The 22862-nt window shown below is 35.4% G+C and overlaps 2 protein-coding genes across 3 annotated transcripts; both read left to right on the top strand.

Moving 5' to 3' along the window:
- The first annotated feature begins 10368 nt into the window (after window positions 1–10368).
- Window positions 10369–14543, top strand: LOC147534840 (protein DETOXIFICATION 34-like). The gene is made up of 7 exons (XM_086645867.1): window positions 10369–11163; window positions 12036–12661; window positions 12792–12848; window positions 12966–13204; window positions 13362–13480; window positions 13662–13748; window positions 14019–14543. The coding sequence occupies exons 1-7, from the start codon at window positions 10849–10851 to the stop codon at window positions 14079–14081; spliced, it is 1506 nt and encodes a 501-aa protein (XP_086501993.1). The 5' UTR covers window positions 10369–10848; the 3' UTR covers window positions 14082–14543.
- Window positions 14544–16074: 1531 nt separating this feature from the next.
- LOC147534839 (transcription initiation factor IIB-2) lies at window positions 16075–21597 on the top strand. Of its 2 annotated transcripts, none has more exons than XM_086648355.1 (8): window positions 16075–16383; window positions 17631–18064; window positions 18320–18344; window positions 19553–19682; window positions 19775–19905; window positions 20039–20127; window positions 20706–20782; window positions 21188–21597. In XM_086648355.1, the coding sequence occupies exons 2-8, from the start codon at window positions 17712–17714 to the stop codon at window positions 21319–21321; spliced, it is 939 nt and encodes a 312-aa protein (XP_086504481.1). In that variant the 5' UTR covers window positions 16075–16383; window positions 17631–17711; the 3' UTR covers window positions 21322–21597. The 2 variants fall into 2 exon arrangements, with proteins under 2 accessions (XP_086504481.1, XP_086504482.1); XM_086648356.1 differs by having other exon boundaries at window positions 16085–16383; window positions 17702–18064.
- The last annotated feature ends 1265 nt before the right edge of the window (window positions 21598–22862 follow it).

Below are 22862 nucleotides of genomic sequence, written 5' to 3'. Positions count from 1 at the left end.
TTATCAATCAGTCAATATGGAGAATTCCTATCATGGTAACAGTTTTTCAGTTCAAGTGTACCCACGTAGAGAGTATAATGAGTATAAGATCAACGAAGAGATACCAATTTTCGATGGGTATTCAACTATTGAAGAGTTTTTCAATTGGCTAGATAAGGTCGAACGACATGTCACTAATAAGTGTGCTACTATTCTCAATGAGCAGATAGTTAAAATAATTGTTTATAGACTTAGAGGGAGTGCTGCAGATTGGTGGGATCAATTACAACTTCTAAGGAAGAGACAAGGAAGGGCTCCAATTCAGAGTTGGCCGTCTATGAAAGAGAACTTGAAGGAGTGGTTCTTACCGCCTGATTATCAACAACAATTGTTAAGGATATACCAAAACTGTAGACAAGGGTTGCGTTCAGTGAGTGAGTACTATGAGGAGTTTTCAAAATTGGCTCAAAGAAACAATATGGAGAGCATTATAGAATATGAAGATGTTGTAGCAAATCGATTTTTAAGCGGATTAAAATTTAGTTTGCGAGAAAAAGTGGGGATAGCTACAGTATGGACTATTCAGGAGGCGTACAACTTAGCCCTAAAAATTGAAGCTCAGGAACGGGAATATAGGAAGTTTGGATTTCGGAAGGAAGAACAACCTCACTTAAACATTAAAAAGGTAAAAATAGCTCCCTTAGAGAATGTTGAACCACCACGAATTATCACCATAGACGATTCAAACAATATTGTTCATGAAGCAAAATCCGACATTATTGTGTTCAAGGATAAGTCTCCTAAAATCAATTTACACGGTAAGGAATTTGTTTCTGAAAAAATTATTCAGGAAATTGAGTTAAAGGAAGTAGTTCAACCAATTGAGTCAAAGGAAGTTCTTCGAGAAATTGAGACAACGGACGTTGTTCAGAAATTTGAGACAAAGGACCTTGTTCAAGAAGCTGAAACAAAGGAAGGTGAAAAACTTCGGAAGTCAAACATTAGTCTAATTGAAGTTCCTTCATACGAAGATCCGTTCTCAGAATTTGGCGAATCTAAAATTGTTTCACGTGGATTGATAAGTTGTTTTATTAGAAAGTCTTCATCGAAGTTCGTAATTTTCAATCACTATACTCATGATCTATACAAGTTTATTTTTGGAGTGAAAAGGGAGTTTGAATCACATCACAATTATAGTCCGCAAGCTGTCTTTGACTTAATAAAGTCTCCCGTCCAATCTGATAGCTTGGTGATTCCCATGCACAATTCACGACAAAGTTTTCTCATGGGTGTACCATTCAAGACAACCTTCCAATCAATCAGTAAACTCGAGGCGAGTTTCTTTGAAGTGGAGGAGACTGATGCAGGGAGATTTTCATGAGATATTCCAAGTATCTTGGATATCTTAAAATCTAGTTATTTTAGTAGCATAATATTTTTGTTAGTAGAGAATTATTATTTTTAGCAGTTTTATATTTTTAGGAAACTTTTTAGGTTTTAAATTCTAGTATTTTATTTATTTAGAAGTTGTTATTAGAATTTGATTAGGTTTAGGAAAGTAGTATTTTATTTATTAGAAATTGTTATTTGAGTTTGATTAGGTTAAGGAAACCCTAAGTCTATATAAAGGGGGATCTAGGAGTTGTTTTATTCATTCAAGTTTATCAATAAAATTCAGTATTTAGTAGTAAATCTTATTAATTTTGGTCCCATGAGTCTGTAGACGAAGATCTAAGACTTTTTCTGAGTTTCATAAGTTTTAGACGAAGTTCTAATTCTTTTCGGAGTTTTCCGCTGCGTCACATTATTAGCCTAATTTCCAAACCCTAAAAGAAACAAATCAAATAAGTTAAACATAGCACTATTGTTCTAGTTCTTTTAGCCATCGGTTTAGAGCCACCCCCAGTACTTCACATAAAAATATTGATCAAACAAGTCTTTCTTTTCTTCCTAATTTTTATCTTCACCACTAACCGCCATCACAATTTTCGACCACCATCAACCACTTCCAATCGCCACCACCAATTCTCTTTCTATTTTTCATAATAGAAAGAGAGAGAGAGAGAGCAAGAGAGGAAAGAGAAATGAGAGAAAGAACGAGGAAGAACGAGAAAGTTAATGGTGGTGGACGAGAGCGAGAAAATTAGTGGTGGTGGACGGAAGTGGTCATAAGTGAGTGTGGAATGGAAATAAAAGAGTAAAAAGTACAGGAAATTGGGTCGAAGACCCTAAAAGAACTGTTATAAAAAAAATTTGTCCAAAACTTAAATATTTGTAATTTGTTTGGTTAAAGTTCAATGTTTTTTTACGAAGGTGTTGCAAGCCGCTCCAAAACTATTGCAAAGCAGTTGTAAAGTTGTCGCAAAGCGTTGTAAAGTTGTCGCAAGGCGTTCCAAAGCTGTCGCAAGGTACTTCAAACTTGTCGCAAGGCATTGCAAAACTGTCGCAAGATGTTGCAAACTAAAAAAATACTCAGACTAAAAAAAAACATTGATTGATCATTTTTAAACAAAGTCCAAACTTTGCCAAGGGAGTTTTTGTCAAATTCTCAACAAAAATAAAACAATTAATTTGCAGACTCAAAACAAAGTGAATGGACTTTGCTTGACCAAAATTTTGTCCGTACAATAATGTGAATGTCCCCAAAGTGGCCTCCTTTACTTTATATAGAAACAATTACCAAATACCAAGCATTCATTTTGAACTAAAAAACAGAGTATCACTCTCTCTTCTCTCTCTCTCTCTTTACCCTCTCTCCCTTTCTCTCTCTCTCTCTCTCTCTATAAGTTATGGCAGCTTCAGCAATGTTAGCCCCTTCTAGCAAGGGCGGAACTACAAGTAGACTATCCCTGGCTATAGCCAGGGGTAGTTCCGTTATATTTTCAAAAGAGTAGGGTTAATTTCGTATTTTCAGCCAGGGGTTCAATTTTTTTACTGAAAGCTTTGGAAGAAAAATCGACGAGAGAGAGAGAAGGAGCGGTGGTGACCTTGAGAGAGGAATTCGTTTATCCGAGAGAGAAGGAGCCGTGATCGAAGACGAAGCCTGTTCATCATCTCTCTCTAATATCTAATTCTCTATCATCTCGTTCTTCCCTCTTACTTTATCACCTTCTCTAACAATCACTAGGGTTTAAAGTTAAAATTCAAAGTGAAATTTAGGGTTCTTCATCTTCTCACTAATAAACAAAAACAAAATCAACTAATCAAGGAATACAAAGCTTTGTTATCTACCATCTAGGTAAGTGATATGTTTTCCCTCTTGTTTTTTATTCTTTGTAAAGCTTCTAATATTTCAATATCAATTTTTTTTGGGTAATTAGGTTATTGACTTTGATCTTAGGATTTCCTTTTTTTTTTATTTATTAAAAGTCCAAATACTTCTAAAATCCTTTTTTTTCTTAGGATTTATTATGCTTGGAAAACTTCCCAGCATATATGGTTATGGTTGTGGGGGTTTGAACTTTCTTAAAACTGGTTTGGGTTGAAATTAGTTTCAAAACTTAATGTCGTAGGTTTGAAGAGAAAGAAGAGAATAAACTCATGGTGTTCATTGGCCCCTCTTTCGTTTTCTTTTTGGCTCTAATCTTGCTTTAACTGGTTGATTAATTCGGTGCTTTTGATGTTTCTGTGTGAACCCTTTTTTCAATTTCAATTTAGCATAATTAAGTCTATTTGTTATACATTATGATGTTTAAATTACAATTTTGTGATTACATATGCATTGCATAGTAATTTTAGGCTAGCCAGGTTTGTGTACAAATCCTGGCTCCGCCCTTGCCTTCTAGCCTTCCAAAATTTCTCATCCAACTATGTTTACTTATAGAAAAGACTCAAAAAATCATCTCCTTGTTTTTAAGGATTTTGGGTTTCAATGTGTTTATTGAACCCGAATATATCAACCCCAATCATCAACCCCAGATACATAAACATGAACCGGCTGTTATTTCTGGGTCACTAATCCGGAAAATAATACCAGTTATCAAGTATGAGGATTTGGTTGTTGAAAAGATTAATACTACTATTAATCAAGATAGTTGTATTGTTTGTTTATGTGAGTTTAAAAGTGAAGATGAAATCAGACCCTTAATGGAATGTCATCATATTTTTCATTCGAGTTGTTTGGATCGTTGGATTGATCAAGATCAAATTACTTGTCCTCTTTGTAGAACTCAATTTGTTCCTGTGGAAATGGAGAAATTAATTAGAAAGAATTTACTAATCTCTGATTCTGATTAAAAGATTAGTTAATTTATGAGTTTGAGAGCATGTGAACTATAAGATGTTTATTTTCATGAAATAATCCAGGAAAGGAGGAGAAATTATTGAATTTTTAGAGTAGTAGATGAGTTAATGCACATATTTAACAAAACAAAGATTAGTTGATGCATATTGTAATTGATCTTGGTTAACACCATATCTCAATATCTTTTTTTTAGAGAAATTTTATTTGGTGAGGGCATCTACTCCTCATTGGAGGTCCCAGGTTCGATTCAATAGAATTACAAATCCAAAAATATTGAACTTGAGTATAAATAAAGTAGTTTCTGTATGCTTTAGGCAATTTCATTTCGTCGGCTATAGGTCATTTAATTTCATCGGGCTTTAGACTAGTAGTAATTCGACAATGATCGTGCTTGTCGCATCGTATCGATGTATCAATGCGATTCTAATGACCATGTAGTCAACATTCAAAAAAAGATAGAGGCAAACCACATTAGGGTTCAGTATGTGGTTGACCCAATTTTACATGACAAACAACATTTTCATATTTTTAAAATCGAGCTTTCTGTTAATTGGAAATTTGTCGAAGCTAATATTTTGGACCTTTTGGTCGTTTTTCACACAAGGGCAAGGAGCCTAATTTGGGAGAGTTGGTTCTCCAATGGTATGTAATTACTTTGTAGCTTTAGATTTGTGAGACGGATTCTAGTCTAAAATGGTAATGAGTGAAAGTCTCACAATTTAGAAGTACAAATATTTTTTTCAAAGTTACCTATGTGATTCAAAGCTGATAAGGGGATTCCCTGGACATACTCCCTAGTGTACTCCCCTCACAAAAACAAGGTCATTTTGGTATTTTCACAGTTTTTGCCAGACTGAAAAAGCCAAAATACCGTTGCCATGTGAGGGGGAGTACGAGTATGCCCCAAGAAATCCCCAAATTATATGTGATTATCTCTTTTTTTTTTTGTTAACAACTACTCAAATTTATACTTTCAACAAAAAAAAAAAAAATACTCAAGTTTAAGGATTTATACTACGTATAAGTTAAATTTTTACCCTTTGGTATTACCTCCAGAATTGTATCTCTGGAAATGACATAAAGAATTCTGGGTACTTTTGTATCTTATGTACAAAAAAAATCAAATTCTAATATCCACCATAAATTAGATAGTTCCTTTTATTTCATTTTAGTTTATGTTATTTATGCTCTTGTGCATGATCTATATATCTATATATTCTAAAAGAAACTAAAACAACTAGATATAAGTAGTTCTAAATATATCCTCGCTAAACATGTGTTTTTTATTTTTATTTTGAGAAATCGCGACTACGATCTACGTTAGTCGTTACAAGGTATTGATACATCTTTAGGATGTGATAAAAACGTTAACTTCCTAAATTAAACCAATAATGAGAGAGGTCTAAAGCCTGACAACATTTACTTTATTTAGTTAGTGCCTAAATAATTCTTGGTGATAAAGAGATTCGATCCCTTGACCTCATAGATTTAAAAGGAATGAACTACCACTACACCAAAAGGTGGTTGACAAACATATATGTATTAAATAAAGTAATAATAGTTTCTTTCTTGGCCTTTTGTATGGCCTCTTTTCGATTGAATGTTCTTTTATACGTCTTTTTCATGACGATTTATGAGTGCATTGGATGATTTGCATCCTCTTGATATATTTATTTATACTATGTGATTATATTTTATGACCGTTATGTTTTCATTTCATCTTGTAATGTATTCATGTCATATAATCTGATGAATATAATGAATCATGAGAAAGGAAAAGAAAAAAAAAAAGTGAAACCCTAAATGATCTCCAACTTAATTGTAAGTTTATAAAAGATAGATGTCTTTGGTGGTGGTAATAGTTATGTTAATGGTAAATTGGTAATGGATAACTAAAGAAAGAAATTAATGGAAATAGACAGACAAGTGTGAAAGGAGAAAATGGCTGAACAATACTGTACCAACCCATTTGAGTAAAAGAATCATGTGACTTCAAACTTACTTGGCAAGTTCCACCCACCACTCCAAACCCTCAAACACTACGAATTTGGTAGTTAAGTTCTGTGAATCCAGTGTCAGCTCGACGTGATTGAATCCTGTCCATGAAAACTACCAACCCCCCCAAATATCCTTTACTAACTTTGTATGACTAGGACCAAAGGAATATCTTTCAACAATTACTTGAGTGACAAGGAGAAATTAATATAATTCTTTAGTTTGGAAAATTTTGAAATAAACCACTATTTTGATTACTGAGTGACACAAATTGATTATCTCTACTAAGAAAATATTAATTTTAGTTTGCCTCCCACTTTGTGACAAACTAGTAATTTGTCCATCATTCTGCAATATGAAATAGGGCACAAGACCTAATTTTACATTATTTTTAGTTAAAAATGTCAAGTTTGTGGTCATCTAACTAATTGACAATGAGTGGATAGGACCTAAATATTATATTGTGGTCATCCAACTAATTGACTATTCTCACCCGCTCCCTCACGTGTGGCGTGGTTAGTCTAACACGTATTTTTTTTTTGTTTCGGGTGACGTGGAGCACGTGTGGCTTTTAAGTCTATCACGGTGGGCCTAGCTCTGACAAAAAATGACAAGTTATATTTTTTTTGCTAAAAAAATTTATTTTGTATTTTTTTTTTAAATTCCAAATATTGGTATTTTGTTTGGTTAAAAACTCAATCTTTTTTGTAAAGGTGTTGCAAAATGTTGCAAGGTTTTTGTAAGGTGTTGCAAAATGTTGCAAGGTTGTTGTAAAATATTGCAAGATTGTTGTAAGGGGTTGCAAGGCGTTGCAAAGTTGATGTAAGGTGTTGCAAGCGCTCCAAAACAGTTGCAAAGTTGTTGCAAGACACTCCAAAGTTGTCGCAAATCTGTTGCAAAACGTTACAAAACTGTCGCAAATTAAAAAAATATCCAGAGAGCTGAAGACTAAAAAAAATTGACAGATCATTTTTAACCAAAATCCAAATCTTTTAGGCTGTTTTGGCCAAATTTCCATTCTAGAATGTGAAAATTATATAGTTGCACAAGAATAATAATTGAGATCAAAAGGTATACTTTATTGATTATAGAAGATGTATTTATAGACTTTACATGAAGAGAAAATAACATAATTAGAAATATATGAATGGGAAATATAATTACAAAGATAGAAATATACTAATCCTAATTACAAAGAGTATCTAAGTATTTTGGAAGATTGTAGTGCCAATATCTTCTTTCCAAGATTACGTCATTACCCCCCGCAAGTTAGAGCTGGGGAAGAAATCTGAGTCAAGCCTAACTTGGAAGTTAACCGATGAAATTAGTCAGAACCAAGAGGCTTTGTGAAAATATCAGGTACCTGATCTGTATAGAGCGAACATGAGATATCTGGATAAGACCACTTTCAAGTTCTCCGCGAACAAAGTGGCAATCGAGTTCGATGTGCTTCGTTCGTTCGTGAAAAACTGGATTAGCAGCAATATGCATAGCCGCCTTATTGTCACAGAAAACCTGAAAAGGTTCTGGAATGGAAATCCGAAGATCCTGAAATAGGTATTTCAACCATTGGAGCTCAGCAGTAAGAAAAGTAAGAGCACGATATTCTGCCTCAGCAGATGATCGAGAGACTGTCGGTTGTTTCTTAGATTTCCAAGACAACGGACTCGCACCAAGCATTGTGAAGTAGCCGGTGGTGGAATGACGTGTAATGGGGCAACTGGCCCAATCAGAGTCAGCAAAACCCGAAAGTGTTAAAGAGCTAGAAGACGAAAGGAGGATCCCATGATCGAGGGTCCCCTTCAAATATCTTAGCACTCGAGTCGCAGCATCCATATGTGTTGAACGGGGATGCTGCATAAATTGACTTAAATAATTCACTGAAAAAGCGATATTAGGCCTCGTTACAGTGACATAGAGAAGTCGACCAATTAGACGCCGAAAAGAAGTGGGATCGTCTAAAGGTGTACCATCTGTAGGTAATAATTTCAAGTGTTGTTCCATAGGAAATAAACTCGGTTTGACTCCGAGAAGTCCAGAATCACGGATAATGTCTAAAGTGTATTTCCGTTGACAGAGGAAAATACCCTTAGGGGACCTAGATACTTCTAAGCCTAAAAAATATTGAAGTCGTCCGAGATTTTTAAGAGAAAATCGTTTCTCTAGACGTTGTCGAAGGGAGTCAATTTCCTTGTTGTCATTGCCTGTAATGATGATGTCATCTACGTAGACAAGAATATAGATAGCAGTCGGACCATCAAAATAACTGAAAAGAGAATGGTCCGACTGCTATCTATATTCTTGTTTTCGCAGATGACATCATCATTACAGGCAATGACAACAAGGAAATTGACTCCCTTCGACAACGTCTAGAGAAACGATTTAACAATCAATATTTTCTTTCTCTTTTTTACTAATCCTAATTACAAAGAGTATCTAAGTATTTTGGAAGATTGTAGTGCCAATATCTTCTTTCCAAAATTACGTCATTATAGAATGACCCTATAGTTTTTTTTTCGTGAGTACACTTTAATAATCAATATTTTCTTTCTCTTTTTTACTTTCCCCTCAGAACTAATTATGTCATGTCTTTTCCTTCTTCTTTTCTGACGAAAATTTGTCTGTCTGCCAATGCCGATTCTCCTTGTGTCGTTAGTTTTCATCAAAAAAATATTTTATAGATATCTATTCTTCCTTTCTCCCACTACCATCACTACCACCATTTTACTTCTTCTCTCCTTCGTGCCATGGAAGCATTAGAACTCTAAGTTGTCCATTAGTTAGTCACAAGTTCGCATTACTTACAGTTCGACAGATTTTCGGAAACCATACTTATCATCTAATCTACGAAAGGTAATGTCGTTTAATCTTGGGTGCTCGCATCAAATCCCATTGTACAAGTAATAGAGTGTAAATTGTTTTAAGGACATAAAAACGACCCCATCAACTTTCTAATAGTATTTTTTTTTTGTTGAAATAACTTTCAGATTTTCAAAAAAAAAAAAAAAAAAACTTTCAGATAGTAAGAAAACAATAATTAATTATTGCCATTTGCAAGGACATATTTAGAGCTTAAAAATATGTCATCTATGTATCTCTTTAAAAAAAAATCAAATGCATTATTACTAGTATCTGTAATCATAAGTTGGGTTTGAGGTAAATGTGTTTTTCATTTCTCCACCTTGTCTCTTTAAAGTACGTAAAAAAAATATTGGGAGCGTCTATAGCACCCCTTAGAGCATCTCCAATGCAAAACTCAAAAAAATCTCTATTCATCCTATGTGTCAAGTTCCAGTTGAGATTCTCACTCCTAGGTGGCGTCAATAGAGATCTTCAAATTTTTTGTGTCTCCGATGCAAAACTCGAAACTTATCTTATTTACTTACATGTCATAGTTATTTTCGTAAATAAATAATTAGTTATTTTAGAAAATATAGAAGACTCGATTTCTATTGGTTGAAAATCAAATATTGATGAGGTGGACAATTAGAGATATCTCAAGAGGACACTCTAGAAATAGAGTGTCCTCTTGAGATATCTCTATTCCACCCTCAGACACGTCATCTTAGAGATCCAAATAGAGTGTTGCATTGGAGATGGTTTTTAAGAAAAAACTTTAAAAATCCTAGGTGGCACTTGGAGTTTCTAAGATTGAGTGTTGCATTGGAGATGCTCTTATATTTTGTACTCAGGTCTGTCTTTTTTGTTTGCCATACAGACTAGATAAACCACGAGACACTCGAATGGCACCTAATCCGTGTTGGACTAAAACAACACAGACTACACACTCGGACTACCTCGTTTGTGGACCGTCTGGTCCCAGAGACTCAAACTGCTCGGTCTGTGGGCCACTCCCACGAATAGTGGCAAGAGTGAAGGTGGGCATGAGTAAAAAAAAAGAGTCAAGCAAGGCAAATTATTGTTACTATGAGATTAGAGTTGGTCATATGTCTCATATCTATCTATAAACTACTGAAGTGTTAAAGTCTAAATCAGAGTTAACCCTTAAAACATTCAAAAGTTGTATTTATCTGAATCTTAACCGTCCACGTAAGTCAGTAAAGACCTAGTACTACCCCCACTTAAACCTCTCTCTCTCTATAACAGTTTTCTCTCTCTTCCTCTGACAGTTTCTTTCATCTTTTTAACCCACACAATTTAATGAAGGATAGAGAAATTTCATACTAGAACTAGTATAGTACAGCTACCACGTGCAAACAAACCCGATTAATCTTCATAATTAAACCCAAAAGACTCGCCCAAATCTAATAATTCTAAATATAATTCCCCTTCTCATTTCACTATAATCAATCAAAATTTAAACTTGGGTAAGTAGTCAGTCATAAACCCCCTTTCAATTTTGATTTTAACAGAGAGAGAGAGAGAGTGAGAGAAAAATAAATAAATAGAGAAGGGTGGTTGGGTAATCATCAAATCAAGTAAAGACAAGAGCCATAAGAATAATAAATGAAAAGTGGGATGATGGGGTTTATAAAAGGGGAGTAAAAATTGGGGAGGAGGAGAAGGAAGAAAAGGAAAGAGAAGAAAGAAGTATTAGTGGTGGTAGTGGTGGTGGAGAAGAGAGTGAAGTAGGAGTAGGAGTAGAGAGAAGAGTATTAGCGGCGCTTGAAATGGAGGCGCCGCTAATAAATGGTAATAACAATGTTGAAGCAGGGATTGATCTTCATCATGCGCCAAGTTCAGTTATTGATAATAATGAAGGTGGTGATTATCCACCCATTACTAATTTCTCTCAAGCTAAAACAATTTGTTGGATTGAATCAGTTAGGATATGGACAATAGCTGGTCCGATTGCTTTTCAGATTTTATGTATTTATGGAATCAACTCTGTTACTCAAATCTTTGTTGGTCATATTGGTGATGTTGAACTTTCTGCTGTTGCTATTGCTTTGTCTGTCATCTCCAATTTCTCCTTCGGATTCCTGGTACCCACTATTACTTTCTCTCTCTCTCTCTAAAACTCTCACTCTCTCTCTCTAAGTTTCTTGTTGGCCGGAGTTCTTGTTTTAATGATTTTCCGGTAAACATTTCACCGGATTGTAATACTTCTGGAGTTAGCTCTGTTTTTTTTAAGGTTTTGAACTGGTAATTTTTCTCAAAGAGTTCATTTTTATTTAGACCCCAATTTTGTTGGATTCCCTTTTTTGGTCCATATGTTCATAACTAACTCCAAATCTTTTCTGCTACAATTTCTTTTTTCTATTTTTCGGATCTAGTTCTTCCTTTCTAGGAATGGGTTATAAATCTCTAACCACTCTAAGATTTTGTTTTTGAATAATTTATTATTATGTAATTAGAACATGTGTTTTATATACACCATAAGGATGAAAGATAAATCTCTAGCCACACAAAAGATTTAGAGAGAACTTTATCTCTCTAAATTCGGCTTGGCCACATACCAAGGTCGGGATTCAGATGGAATTGTGGCCGGCTAAGTAACATCTCTACACATAAATACCGAAAACTAAGGTTGTGTTTGGTTGTGTATATGGAGAAAAAAGAGCCAAACAAACAGACCATAAGAAGGAGAAAAGAGCCAAACAAACAGACCATAAGAAGGAGAAAAGGTGAATTTGGAATGTCCTACCTATAGATAAATTTGCAACTAACTCAAGATCTTGCCACACTTGTAGAAAGAATTATGTTATTTTCTTACATAGATGATGATTTTTTCTTCATTTATAACCTAAAAATTAGTACACTTTTCAACTACATTTTAGTCTCATAATAGGATATATTAGGTGAAAATTTACTCATTTTATAAGTAAACTAATATAGATTTGTTCACATTGTGTAGCTTGGAATGGGAAGTGCCCTAGAGACACTATGTGGGCAAGCATTTGGTGCTGGCCAAATATATCTACTCGGCGTTTACTTGCAACGTTCATGGATAATCCTGACGGTTAGTTGCATAATTTTGTTGCCAATTTATATATTTGCAACACCAGTTCTAAAGCTACTTGGACAACGAGACGATATCTCCGAACTTGCTGGAACATTTGCAATTCAAATCATTCCTCAAATGTTTTCACTTGCCATTAATTTCCCTGCTCAAAAGTTTCTTCAAGCTCAGAGCAAGGTTGGGGTTCTAGCTTGGATCGGATTTGCTACGTTATTGTTTCATATTTTTATACTGTGGCTCTTCATATACGTATTCGGATGGGGTACAGCTGGTGCAGCAGTGGCATATAACATTTCGGGTTGGATAGTGTCTTTGTCCCAAGTTATATATGTCGTAAATTTTTGTAAGGATGGTTGGAAGGGATTGTCTTGGTTAGCCTTCAACGAGATATGGGCTTTCGTTAGGCTTTCTTTAGCTTCTGCAGTTATGCTTTGCTTAGAGATTTGGTATATGATGGTTCTCGTTGTCCTCACCGGTCACCTTGGTAATGCAGTCATTGCAGTTGGGTCGATCTCTATCTGGTAAGTTCTTAGTCCACTAATGCGTCCAAATTGTGTCTGGAGATCTGAATTGGGTCGAGCCAGATTTCATAATTTTTGTGTTTGAATCTGATTCGTGTACCTGAATTTTCTGACCCCGTTCGTCTTTCAGCATGAATATCAATGGGTGGGAGGGCATGCTGTTCATAGGAATCAATGCTGCTGTAAGGTAAACAAACTAGAGTCTCTGTTTTCCCTCATTGAACTACAAGTCATGCCTTAGTAGCAACGATTCTTCTTCATTACTCGTGACAGAATTGAGATACTTTTCCTCTATTATTTTCAGCGTTCGGGTATCAAACGAACTCGGTTCTGGACATCCAAGAGCTGCCAAATACTCTGTTATGATTGTCGTCCTTCAATCTCTTATTATAGGACTATTCTTCATGTGTCTTATATTAATAAGCAGAGAACATTTTGCTGTCATATTCACAAGCAGTGTTGAACTTCAAAAGGCAGTTGCTCAATTAGCTTATCTTCTTGGTGTCACTATGGTTCTTAACAGTGTCCAACCAGTCATATCAGGTACACAAAAAAAAAAACACTTCTTTCTCTTATAGTCTTACAAATATTTGACTCACTAGCTAGTGGCATCTGCTTGATAACATACTGCCATGACTCGAATAAGACTAGATTTTAGCTAGTTTCGTGTATTCATTAATATATGTTTTGATCTTCATAGGGGTTGCTGTCGGCGGTGGGTGGCAAGCGTTGGTTGCTTATATTAACCTGGCGTGTTATTACGTTTTTGGGCTTCCTCTTGGATTCCTTCTTGGTTATAAAGCGAATTTAGGAGTTCAGGTAAACATCATTTTCCTTCGTACTTATTGTTTTTCAATGATCAAACAAAGACACCTTCAAATCTGAATAAAGTTCTAGCATTTCCGTAAAGGTAAGGAGTGTAAGGACTAGTAACTTTATATCGGTCCTGTTATTAGAAATCCTGGTTCTGCTAATTGATTGTTGATATGGTTAATTGTAGGGAATTTGGGCTGGAATGCTTTGTGGAACTGGTCTACAAACAATAATCCTCTTGATAATCATCTTGCGCACCAACTGGACCAAGGAGGTAAGAAAATATTTTACTATACATAGTATTAAAGTTGAGTTGAATTGTTGAAATCTACTTAGAAATAGTATTTCTTATCTTCTCTAGGGTTACCTTGAAACACGTCGAAACATTTCGGTTGGAGTGCATTTATTTTGAATCTTGTTGTCTAAAAAAAATTTCTTTTGAGACTAAAGATAACGAGAATGTACCCGACAAAACAATTATAAAAAGGGGTTTACGTGTTGAACACATTTACATTGAAACAATACTGAAAATTTTATGTTGCAGGCTGAACAAGCATCAGAACGTGTTAAAATTTGGGGAGGTACGGGCGAGACAGATAAACTTTGACATCATATTACGTGCTCCAAACGGATATTCTACAACTCAAGGGTTTAGAGATCATCCCAAGTTCTTTTGAGAAAGATCTTCTGCACAACTTTGTAGTTGAGGACAAGAGTTTCGAGAAAAAGTCGAAAATCATTGCAATTTTGGAGTAGCTCTGTCTTGAGGAATATTTGCTTCTACCTTTTGGTGTTTTTTCTTAGTTGTTATTTCAGTTAGATTCATCTAGGCCTTAATAATTTGAAAATCCTTTTGACTATTTCTGTCTTCTTCAGTAAAAAAACTAGGGCTAGCTCTTTTCTTGTGTTAAGTTGAACTCTTGTAACTTAGTGGAGATAATCTGATTAATACAAGTACGTACGAGTTTGTCTATATAAAAAATTGTTCTCTTTATTTTCCTCATTTTCCTGAAGTTCAGAACATAAATTATGGCGGGTCTAGATTGAAAATATATGTCGATATTTTGTAGGATTGGATTCTCAGCTTTGTTAAAGAAAGCAAATTATTTGCAAATTTACATAATATCGGTAGATTTTGTGCAAATTTAATTTATGCAAATCTATGTAAACGCATAAGCTGCATAAAAGAGTTGAAATTTAAAAAGATGTTGCACTAGACTGAAAAATTGATCAAGGGAGTTTTGCTTTCGCATTTGAGAGTGAGTACCTTTGTTAATGTAGTCTGTAATGATAATGACAAATGAATAAGAAAACTTTCAATTGGAATTGATAATGTCAATTGACATTTTCTCAAATCTTTCAATAACCGAAACTTAGGCAAGTACTTTATAACCATAAGTATAAAAATGAGATATCTTTTTAAGCTCCTTCATGCCCACTGACTAGTTATTTCAGTTTTGTACTGACATCTTCAACTTCAACCCCGACTTTCTTTATTGATTGGAGAAAAATACTACTTTACATATTTACAAAGAATTGAATACAAAATTAACAAAAAGGAAGGTTTACGTAACATTCTAGCATTCTAGAGTGCTTTCTCCTGTCAACTGTAAATTCTTGGTCATTGAGATTCACATTCCGCTCAATTTAATATCTAAGGTAGAAGATTACTTCTCTCTTTTCCCCTTTCAAACATACAAATTGAAATGATTGAAGTTATACAATTCCGAATCATTGAAGAGAAAAGTTATGTAACTTTTGGATAGTTTAAATTGAGTTCAAGTTTACTTATTTTGGTTGTGTTTTATTCACTTACACTTACTCAATACTTATCAATGATCTCTGAATCATGTAGAGCCAAATTAATACCATTAAGTCATTTCTAGCCAGAACCCCAATAGCTATATAAGAGTGGGTAAGAGTAGGAGTTTTGATGTGAGATAAAAAGAAGTAAAGTTCAAGCGAACAACTTTTGGGCTGGCCTGAGTGATTGAACACTTGTGTGACTAACTTAGAAGTCACGGGTTTGAGATACTTCATCTTCAAACCCCCTTAAATAGCGCGTCCAACGCTATAGAAAAAGGAAGTGAAGTTAGAGTGTTCGACTTGGGAGTGAGATGAAGTGTGAACTCTAGGGTATATTTTGGCCAAGTACATCCCTAATTGATGAGGTATTTGGAGAAATCACTTTTAACATGGAGATTACCCTTATGTATATTAGGAACCTACAATTCTGCCAGATCTATTTGCGTTCCATTTCATTTAAAGAGAACAACAAAGTTATCTTTGCTACATTTTATCATGTATTAAGTTATGTTACATCTAACTTAGTAATTAAAATTCATACTGAACTTCAAAGTCAAATTCCAAAAAAAGTTCATACTGAACTTCATTTATATCTTTAATATAGCGACACCACCAAATATGGACAATGTGACTTTCCGATTTTTTGTGTGGATGCACTACGACTGTCATTTGAGCAAGACCTATTTGGAAGAAAGTAAAAATAACATTTGTTTCTAAAGTTTCCTCCATATAGCTGAAATGAAGGTCCCTATAGAGTAAGACCCTCTTTTATTACAGTTTTCTTTGAGTTTTCAATCCTCCGGCAGTATAAAAGTGAGAAGCGACGCGTTTACTTAATACTCCTCTCTCTCTCTCTAACAACACAAAATAGTTCCAGATTTCATCTCTCTTCTCCAAGTGCATACTTTCCTTTCCCTTCTTCCTCATCATCATCATCTTCTACTCTCTTCTCTCCCACGAAAACAATCAGACCCATCTCTCAAAATTATTGATTCTTTTAGATCAAACCCATAATCCATTCTTTGAAGAACAGTCAAAACCTTTCCCACCCACAACTCAGGATACCCCAGACCAGAAACATAGAGAAATAGAGAGAGAGAGAGGTAAACTTCTCTTTTCTTGATTTTTATATTGTTCTTTAGATTTTGGCAAATCATGTGAAAAAACCCCCAATTTGTTTCCTTGATTTAGGTTAAATAATTTTAGAACCAGAGACAGATACTTTCACCCAGTTTTAGGTTTTCATCACCAAGTTCTAGATGGTTTATAAATTCATGAATTTTTATTAGAATATAACACTATAGTAGAATGTCTATTCATGAACTTTATGTAATTTTATTCTCTTAAAACTGAGAAAGTTTGATAATTGGGTACTTGTTTAACACATAGTTCATTTGTTCTTCAAAGGAATTCTGACCTAAATTATTCTTATATCGGGATATGATTTAGAATAAACTTATTTGAGGAAGAATATAAGGAGTGAATATCTATGACTGAGATAGTACTTGGATTAGGTTAGAACTGCCATTCATGTTGTGTACTAATGAGAATTTTGTTAACCGCTTCCATTAGTCGACCTCCCCGTTCTCCACCTTGTGTTAATGAACATACTTCCTTCCAATTAAAGAATGTAACTGAAAAAGAGGAAGTGTATGTAAACTATAAAGTTCGATGCACCCATCTTCCCGAAATTCCAAAACGTGCAATAAGGATGTCTTTGATTCACATGATCATGGGATTTTGGAACGTCAAGTTGCAATGCAATTCAAATGGCCTCACCTTTGATTTGAAATTTTGAGTAAAGCGTTTTAAGACTAGCATTGAAGTTCCATACAACGACCACAGATTATCTTATACGATATTAAAAAGCATTGTACTATTATTAACTTTTTGGAATAAAACCCAAGTTTATTTGATTATGCCATCTTGTAAATATTGTGTGCATGTAGTATTTCATATACGGGAGTAATCTATTACCATTTCTCCAACTTTAAACTTTGTGTAGAGACTAATACTAATAACATTATTGGCATTTTATATTGTAAGAACTGTGAGGCGGCATTAGTGGGAAAAACCAAGAGGGGGGGGGGGGGGGGGGGGGTTACTGCGCATACATATTGTATTGGCTTGAGCATTAGGTTTACTATTTTTTCTTGCAATATTTACTTTTGGATTAACCATCGTTACATCATACATAAAAGACGTCAACTTAGAGTGGTTTAGAACTGATCTCCGACTAGATAAAATAAAAAAGAAAAGGAAGCTTACAAAGGAGAACATAAACGGAATCATCATTCACAAAGCCAAAACAATAGGGGCTGAGTTTTCTTATGTTTTATTGTGACATTAGGTGTTCAGTGATTAATTGTTCAAAGGAAGGACTCGGGTAACTATTTATTGATTAGAATTCTATTTATCAAGTCGGATCACAATGTCGGATGCATACTGTTCAGACTGCAAAAAAAGCACAGAGGTGGTGTTTGATCACTCAGCTGGGGATACAGTTTGTTCAGAGTGTGGTCTTGTCTTGGAGTCCCATTCCATTGATGAGACTTCCGAATGGAGGACCTTTGCTAATGAGTCTGGTGATAATGATCCTGTCCGTGTCGGTGGCCCTTCAAACCCTCTCCTAACGGATGGAGGACTCTCCACCGTTATCTCCAAACCTAATGGCGCTTCTGGAGACTTCCTGTCCTCCTCTCTTGGGCGCTGGCAGAATCGTGGTTCGAACCCTGATCGGTCTCTTATTCAAGCATTCAAAACCATTGCTACAATGTCCGACAGGTCTCGCTCACTTATCAACTTTGCTGTTTGGATTTGTTTAATTTAGTCTATGCAAGAAACACTTATATCAAATGAAAAGTTGTCTCAATTTGCTATTACAATTTTCGTCTTTGATGCGTCTTTTCATCTCCAAATTTTCAGTCTTTATTTGTATCAGGATGCTGCTATTTGGGATGATTTGCTTCTATTTGTATTATATTCTTTGTTTTTCATTCACTAAAAAATACTGATTAATTGACTATTTCTTATTTGCAGATTGGGCCTTGTGGCAACCATAAAGGTACTTCTATAGTTCTATACTTCTATGTTTGTATATTATAAACGAAAATGTCTCCACTGATTTTTATCAACATAAACTTCTTTCAAGAACACTTTATGGACTTTAGTGTGGTCTTTACTGTTTTGCTGTAATTTTTTTTTTGGCCCTGTGAATGTCAGTCCAATGATTGATGTAGGAACTTAAAATTCTAAGTTGATTGTGTTGAGTAATGAAGGTCTATGATAATGGGCTTCTTACTTCCACCTTCTTGTCCCTGTCCCAAGATTTCAATCAGTCATTAGGATATTATTTCCTTTAACCAATCAATCATGTGTTTCTCGTTTCAGATCATTAAGATCTCTAACTTCTCACCACTAGAATTCAGATGATGATAGAGAAAAAAGAGAAGTGGGTATTTGTATTGTAATTCCTAAAATTAAAGTATATTACAAATGATCATAATCTGGGTATTTGTATAGTAAGTACAACAGCGTCATACCTGGATGAAAGCTTTTAAAAGAAGAAATTCTGAAGTACTGGAATTCGAATATATCACATCAGTTTAAAATAGTGATTTCTAATATTTCCTAATCAATATTCGTGGTTCTCCTGGGTTACACGGGTAATCTGATGGATCACATATCGTCATACGACATGAGTAGATCAAATGGCCATGGCCTACCGAATAAGGTGTGCAGACACGGCCGTACTGATCGTATCATTCTTTATGTCTAGATAATGTAAAGCTACTAGGTTGCCATTATTTTTGCAGTCAGTTTAAACCTACTCGTATCGTCAGATTCCTAGCATCATATTCTGATGAAAGATTTACAGTTAGTACACATAAGAATGTTACCGAACCTAGTCTGCTTTAGGTAGGACTTGGTGGACTCTGTCAGTGTCTCCATGGTGTGGGTATCCCACACTCTCGGACTTTGCGTGACAAATAATCAAGTTATGATATGCATTCATTTGTAGAGGTTCTTTTGATTCTTCAATTTGTATACTGAGTTCCCGGCCCAAGATACATGTGTGCAGATTTTGTTTCGATGTCCCTGGGCTTAGATATTAACTAATATCTTCTAAATATTCGTCTTAGGAGCATAAATAGATTCCTGTGTTTCCAGTAACACACTTCGAGTGTATGATGCTTTATCTTGCTGGATCTGCTCCTCTGTTCATCATGAAATGCGAATCCTTAATTGATGGTTCCTTTCTTTGATATGCAGGATCGAGCCAATGAAATATACAAAAAGGTGGAAGACCAGAAGTCCATCAGAGGAAGAAATCAGGATGCAATCTTGGCTGCCTGCTTGTACATTGCTTGTAGACAAGAAGACAAGCCTCGTACAGTAAAGGGTACAAACTTAGCCTAAGTACTTAAGAATGGATGTTTCTTTACTCATGTTTCTCTGTGTTTAAGCTTCATCTAAATCTGATTTTCGAAATAGAAATTTGTTCCATTGCTAATGGAGCCACAAAGAAGGAAATTGGTCGAGCGAAAGAATACATTGTGAAACAGCTGGAGTTGGAGATGGGTCAATCAATGGAGATGGGAACTATACATGCTGGAGACTTCTTGGTAAGTTGCTTACCAATTTTGGTCTCTATTGAAATGGGTTCCCACCTTTGTTTGCATATGTTGTTTCTTGGTAGTACTTTACGGTGATCCGTATATAGTGGCCACTGAAACAAATCCCACCTTCAATCTCCAGCGTCGTTTCTGTTCCCATCTTGGCATGACCAACCAAGCAGTTAAAGCTGCTCAAGAAGCAGTTCAGAAGTCAGAAGAGCTTGATATAAGGTATGCATCTCTACTTTTGGTTTTATCTAGCTTACTGGTCCAGATTATTCATTTTAGTTTTGTTTGCTTTACTTTTCCTGTAATATCTTTCTGAAGTGTATGTTACCAAGTAAGATTTTGTTTTAGGAAAAGGTCACTACATAAGAGATCGGAACTTGGAAATGCCCACGGATACATTTTATTGAAGTTTAATTTTGTGCCCCTTTTAAGTTTCAACCAATAAGAGACTCTCCTTGTTAGAGTTCTTTCTTTCTCGCAGCTCAAGCTTTCAGAACCTTACGCTTGTAAGGTGGGTTTAGAGCTAGTATTAGGGGGCACGGGAACAGAAAGATGGAAGACATACAAATCATGGTTGGCAGCAAAAACATGGGAGACCACAATCTGAATTGACGAGTGTTAGGCAGTGTACCTTGACTAATAGACATGTCTTTATACGTTAAATCCCAACAGTTAAGATGATGAGTAATTTTGATCCCAGGTCAAACAAAAAGACACTGTTGTATGATGCTCTCCTACTCTATAGATCGTCACTTGAAGTTGAAAACTTATTGTAGTAAGAAGAATTATATATTTTGCAGGAGGAGCCCCATTTCAATTGCTGCGGCTGTTATTTACATAATAACTCAGCTATCTGATGAGAAGAAGCTGCTCCGAGGTTCAAACATTTGTACTATTATCATTGTTATTACGTGCATCAATTACTTAGTGTTTTTTAATGAGTATTTCTATTTGACTCGTCTAAGTCCAAATTTTCTGAATTTGATTCGTTTGATTCTAACTTGTTTTAGTCAGGGGCACAATAGTCACATAAGGTTATTTTAAACAATGTACTCTCAATACAGACTTATTTTATATGTCTGGCTTAAGTGGACCCAAAATCAGTGCCAGACAGCCATTTAGACGAGTCAGACTCATACAGCATATGAAAAACGAACATTCTGAAAAATAACTCAAGTCAATTCTATTCTTGAATCGGTTAAAGAGAGCAGCATCTTTCTATGAAGTTTCATTTTTTTCTCTTCTAGAAATGTAGTTCATAACGTTTATAATGGGTATGCAGATATTTCACTAGCAACTGGAGTGGCCGAAGGCACCATAAGGAACTCGTATAAAGATCTATATCGCCACGTTTCAAAACTGATACCTACTTGGTATGCTAAAGAGGAAGATCTCCGGAACCTCTGCAGCCCTTAGAACTGGATCTGTCATCACACATCTCTCCTGATAATGTCGGAGGCGATATCCTTCTTCGTTTTACTTGTACTGTTATCAAGTGATAATACTATTTCTTTAGCTAATTTGGTATAGGATTTGATCAAATCTTCTTTCCTCTTTGTGGAATTTTAATTGCAGATTTTCTTCGATCTTTTTCTCATCAGTTTGAGAGGCATTTCTTGTTTCAGGAATATAATGTAAGAATTGGAAGATAATTAGGTCTAAATAAACTTATATAAGACCAATTTTACATTATTCTCTTGCACTTGTTCTTTTTATCAATTACTAAATGGTCTAGCATTATGCTCATCCTTCAATTTTGTAGCAATCTTAAACCCTCTTTCGCTTTTAGGGTTAGTGTTCCAGTTTAGATGCTAATTACCCATCTTTGCTTACCCTGAAATCAAAATAAAAAATATAATTTTCGACTGAGGTATAAAACCCACTTAGGTTGGGTAGTAATAACAAGTGTCTCTCTAACATGGACAAGGGTTCATATCTTACTGTATAAAAAAAATGCTTTAAGTTGATAGCATGACAGTTCCGGTTGAAAGTAGGGTGCTTACACGTGCGAAAGAGTGTGAAATGAAGATCGCAATCACCGCCCCATTTGCCTTTTTATCACTAATTTAGGGAACAAGTAGCCAAGAAAAGGAGAGGAGATGGGAGAAATGTAGAATCCATGGAGAAGAAAAGATAAGAAATGAGTGATTGGGGATGACCTCAAATCTCATTTTCTTTTTCGTTGGTGTCCTAAAGAAATAAGAAATAAATGGTCAAAAGGAAGAACCATAAAGGAAAGAAGAAGAATATGTACCCACCATTTTCTTCTCCATGCTTCTTGGCAAGAGGAGATATTTTGTTAAGGGTAGGGCTGGTGAAACGGGGCGCGAGCCTGCTACCCAGCCTACCCACCCGAGCCAACACGATTGTAGAAAGTGAGCGGCATTCAGTCGGGGTATAGTAGCATGTATGCACGTCGACCCGATTTATGAAGGTGGCTGAGCATCGGATAAGGGGAGATGGAGAAGCATATCTTATATGGGACTCTTACTTAAGTACTTGGGCCGCATACGTCGGTCCGAAATTACCCGATTCGTTAGAGAGAATACAACTAGTTGTCGTTTAGTTATCTAAAAAGGGAAAGGAGAACCTACTAAAAAGACGGAAAGTTGAAAATGATAATGTTTGGGATATCATATTATATTCCCTTCAAGAAATTTATCACCAAAGAGGAAAGAATGGGATAAAGTAAGTGATAATGGCAGGCAGGGCCTCAGGGACTATTCTTTTAGGTTATACCCATCTTTAACTCCCCCAATACTTTCTATAAATAGTGACTACAAGAACTCCAATTTTGTGTATCCCAACTCCTTCTTCCCTCCTTTCCATTATCCAAGCTAACTCTCCTCCCTCTCCCTATCTAGACATCTTTCTCCCTCTAACTATCCCAAGTATTATATGTAAATAGGACGCAACGATGCTACACTGACTCCCACTTAGACCTATGACTTGACCAC

This window comes from Eschscholzia californica, unplaced genomic scaffold, assembly GCF_041429995.1.
Source record: "Eschscholzia californica isolate CP2 unplaced genomic scaffold, dmEscCali1.0.p SCAF_6, whole genome shotgun sequence".
NCBI lineage: Eukaryota > Viridiplantae > Streptophyta > Magnoliopsida > Ranunculales > Papaveraceae > Eschscholzia > Eschscholzia californica.
The sequence above is the reverse complement of the archived record's forward strand: the minus strand, read 5'-3'. Positions and strand labels throughout refer to the sequence as shown.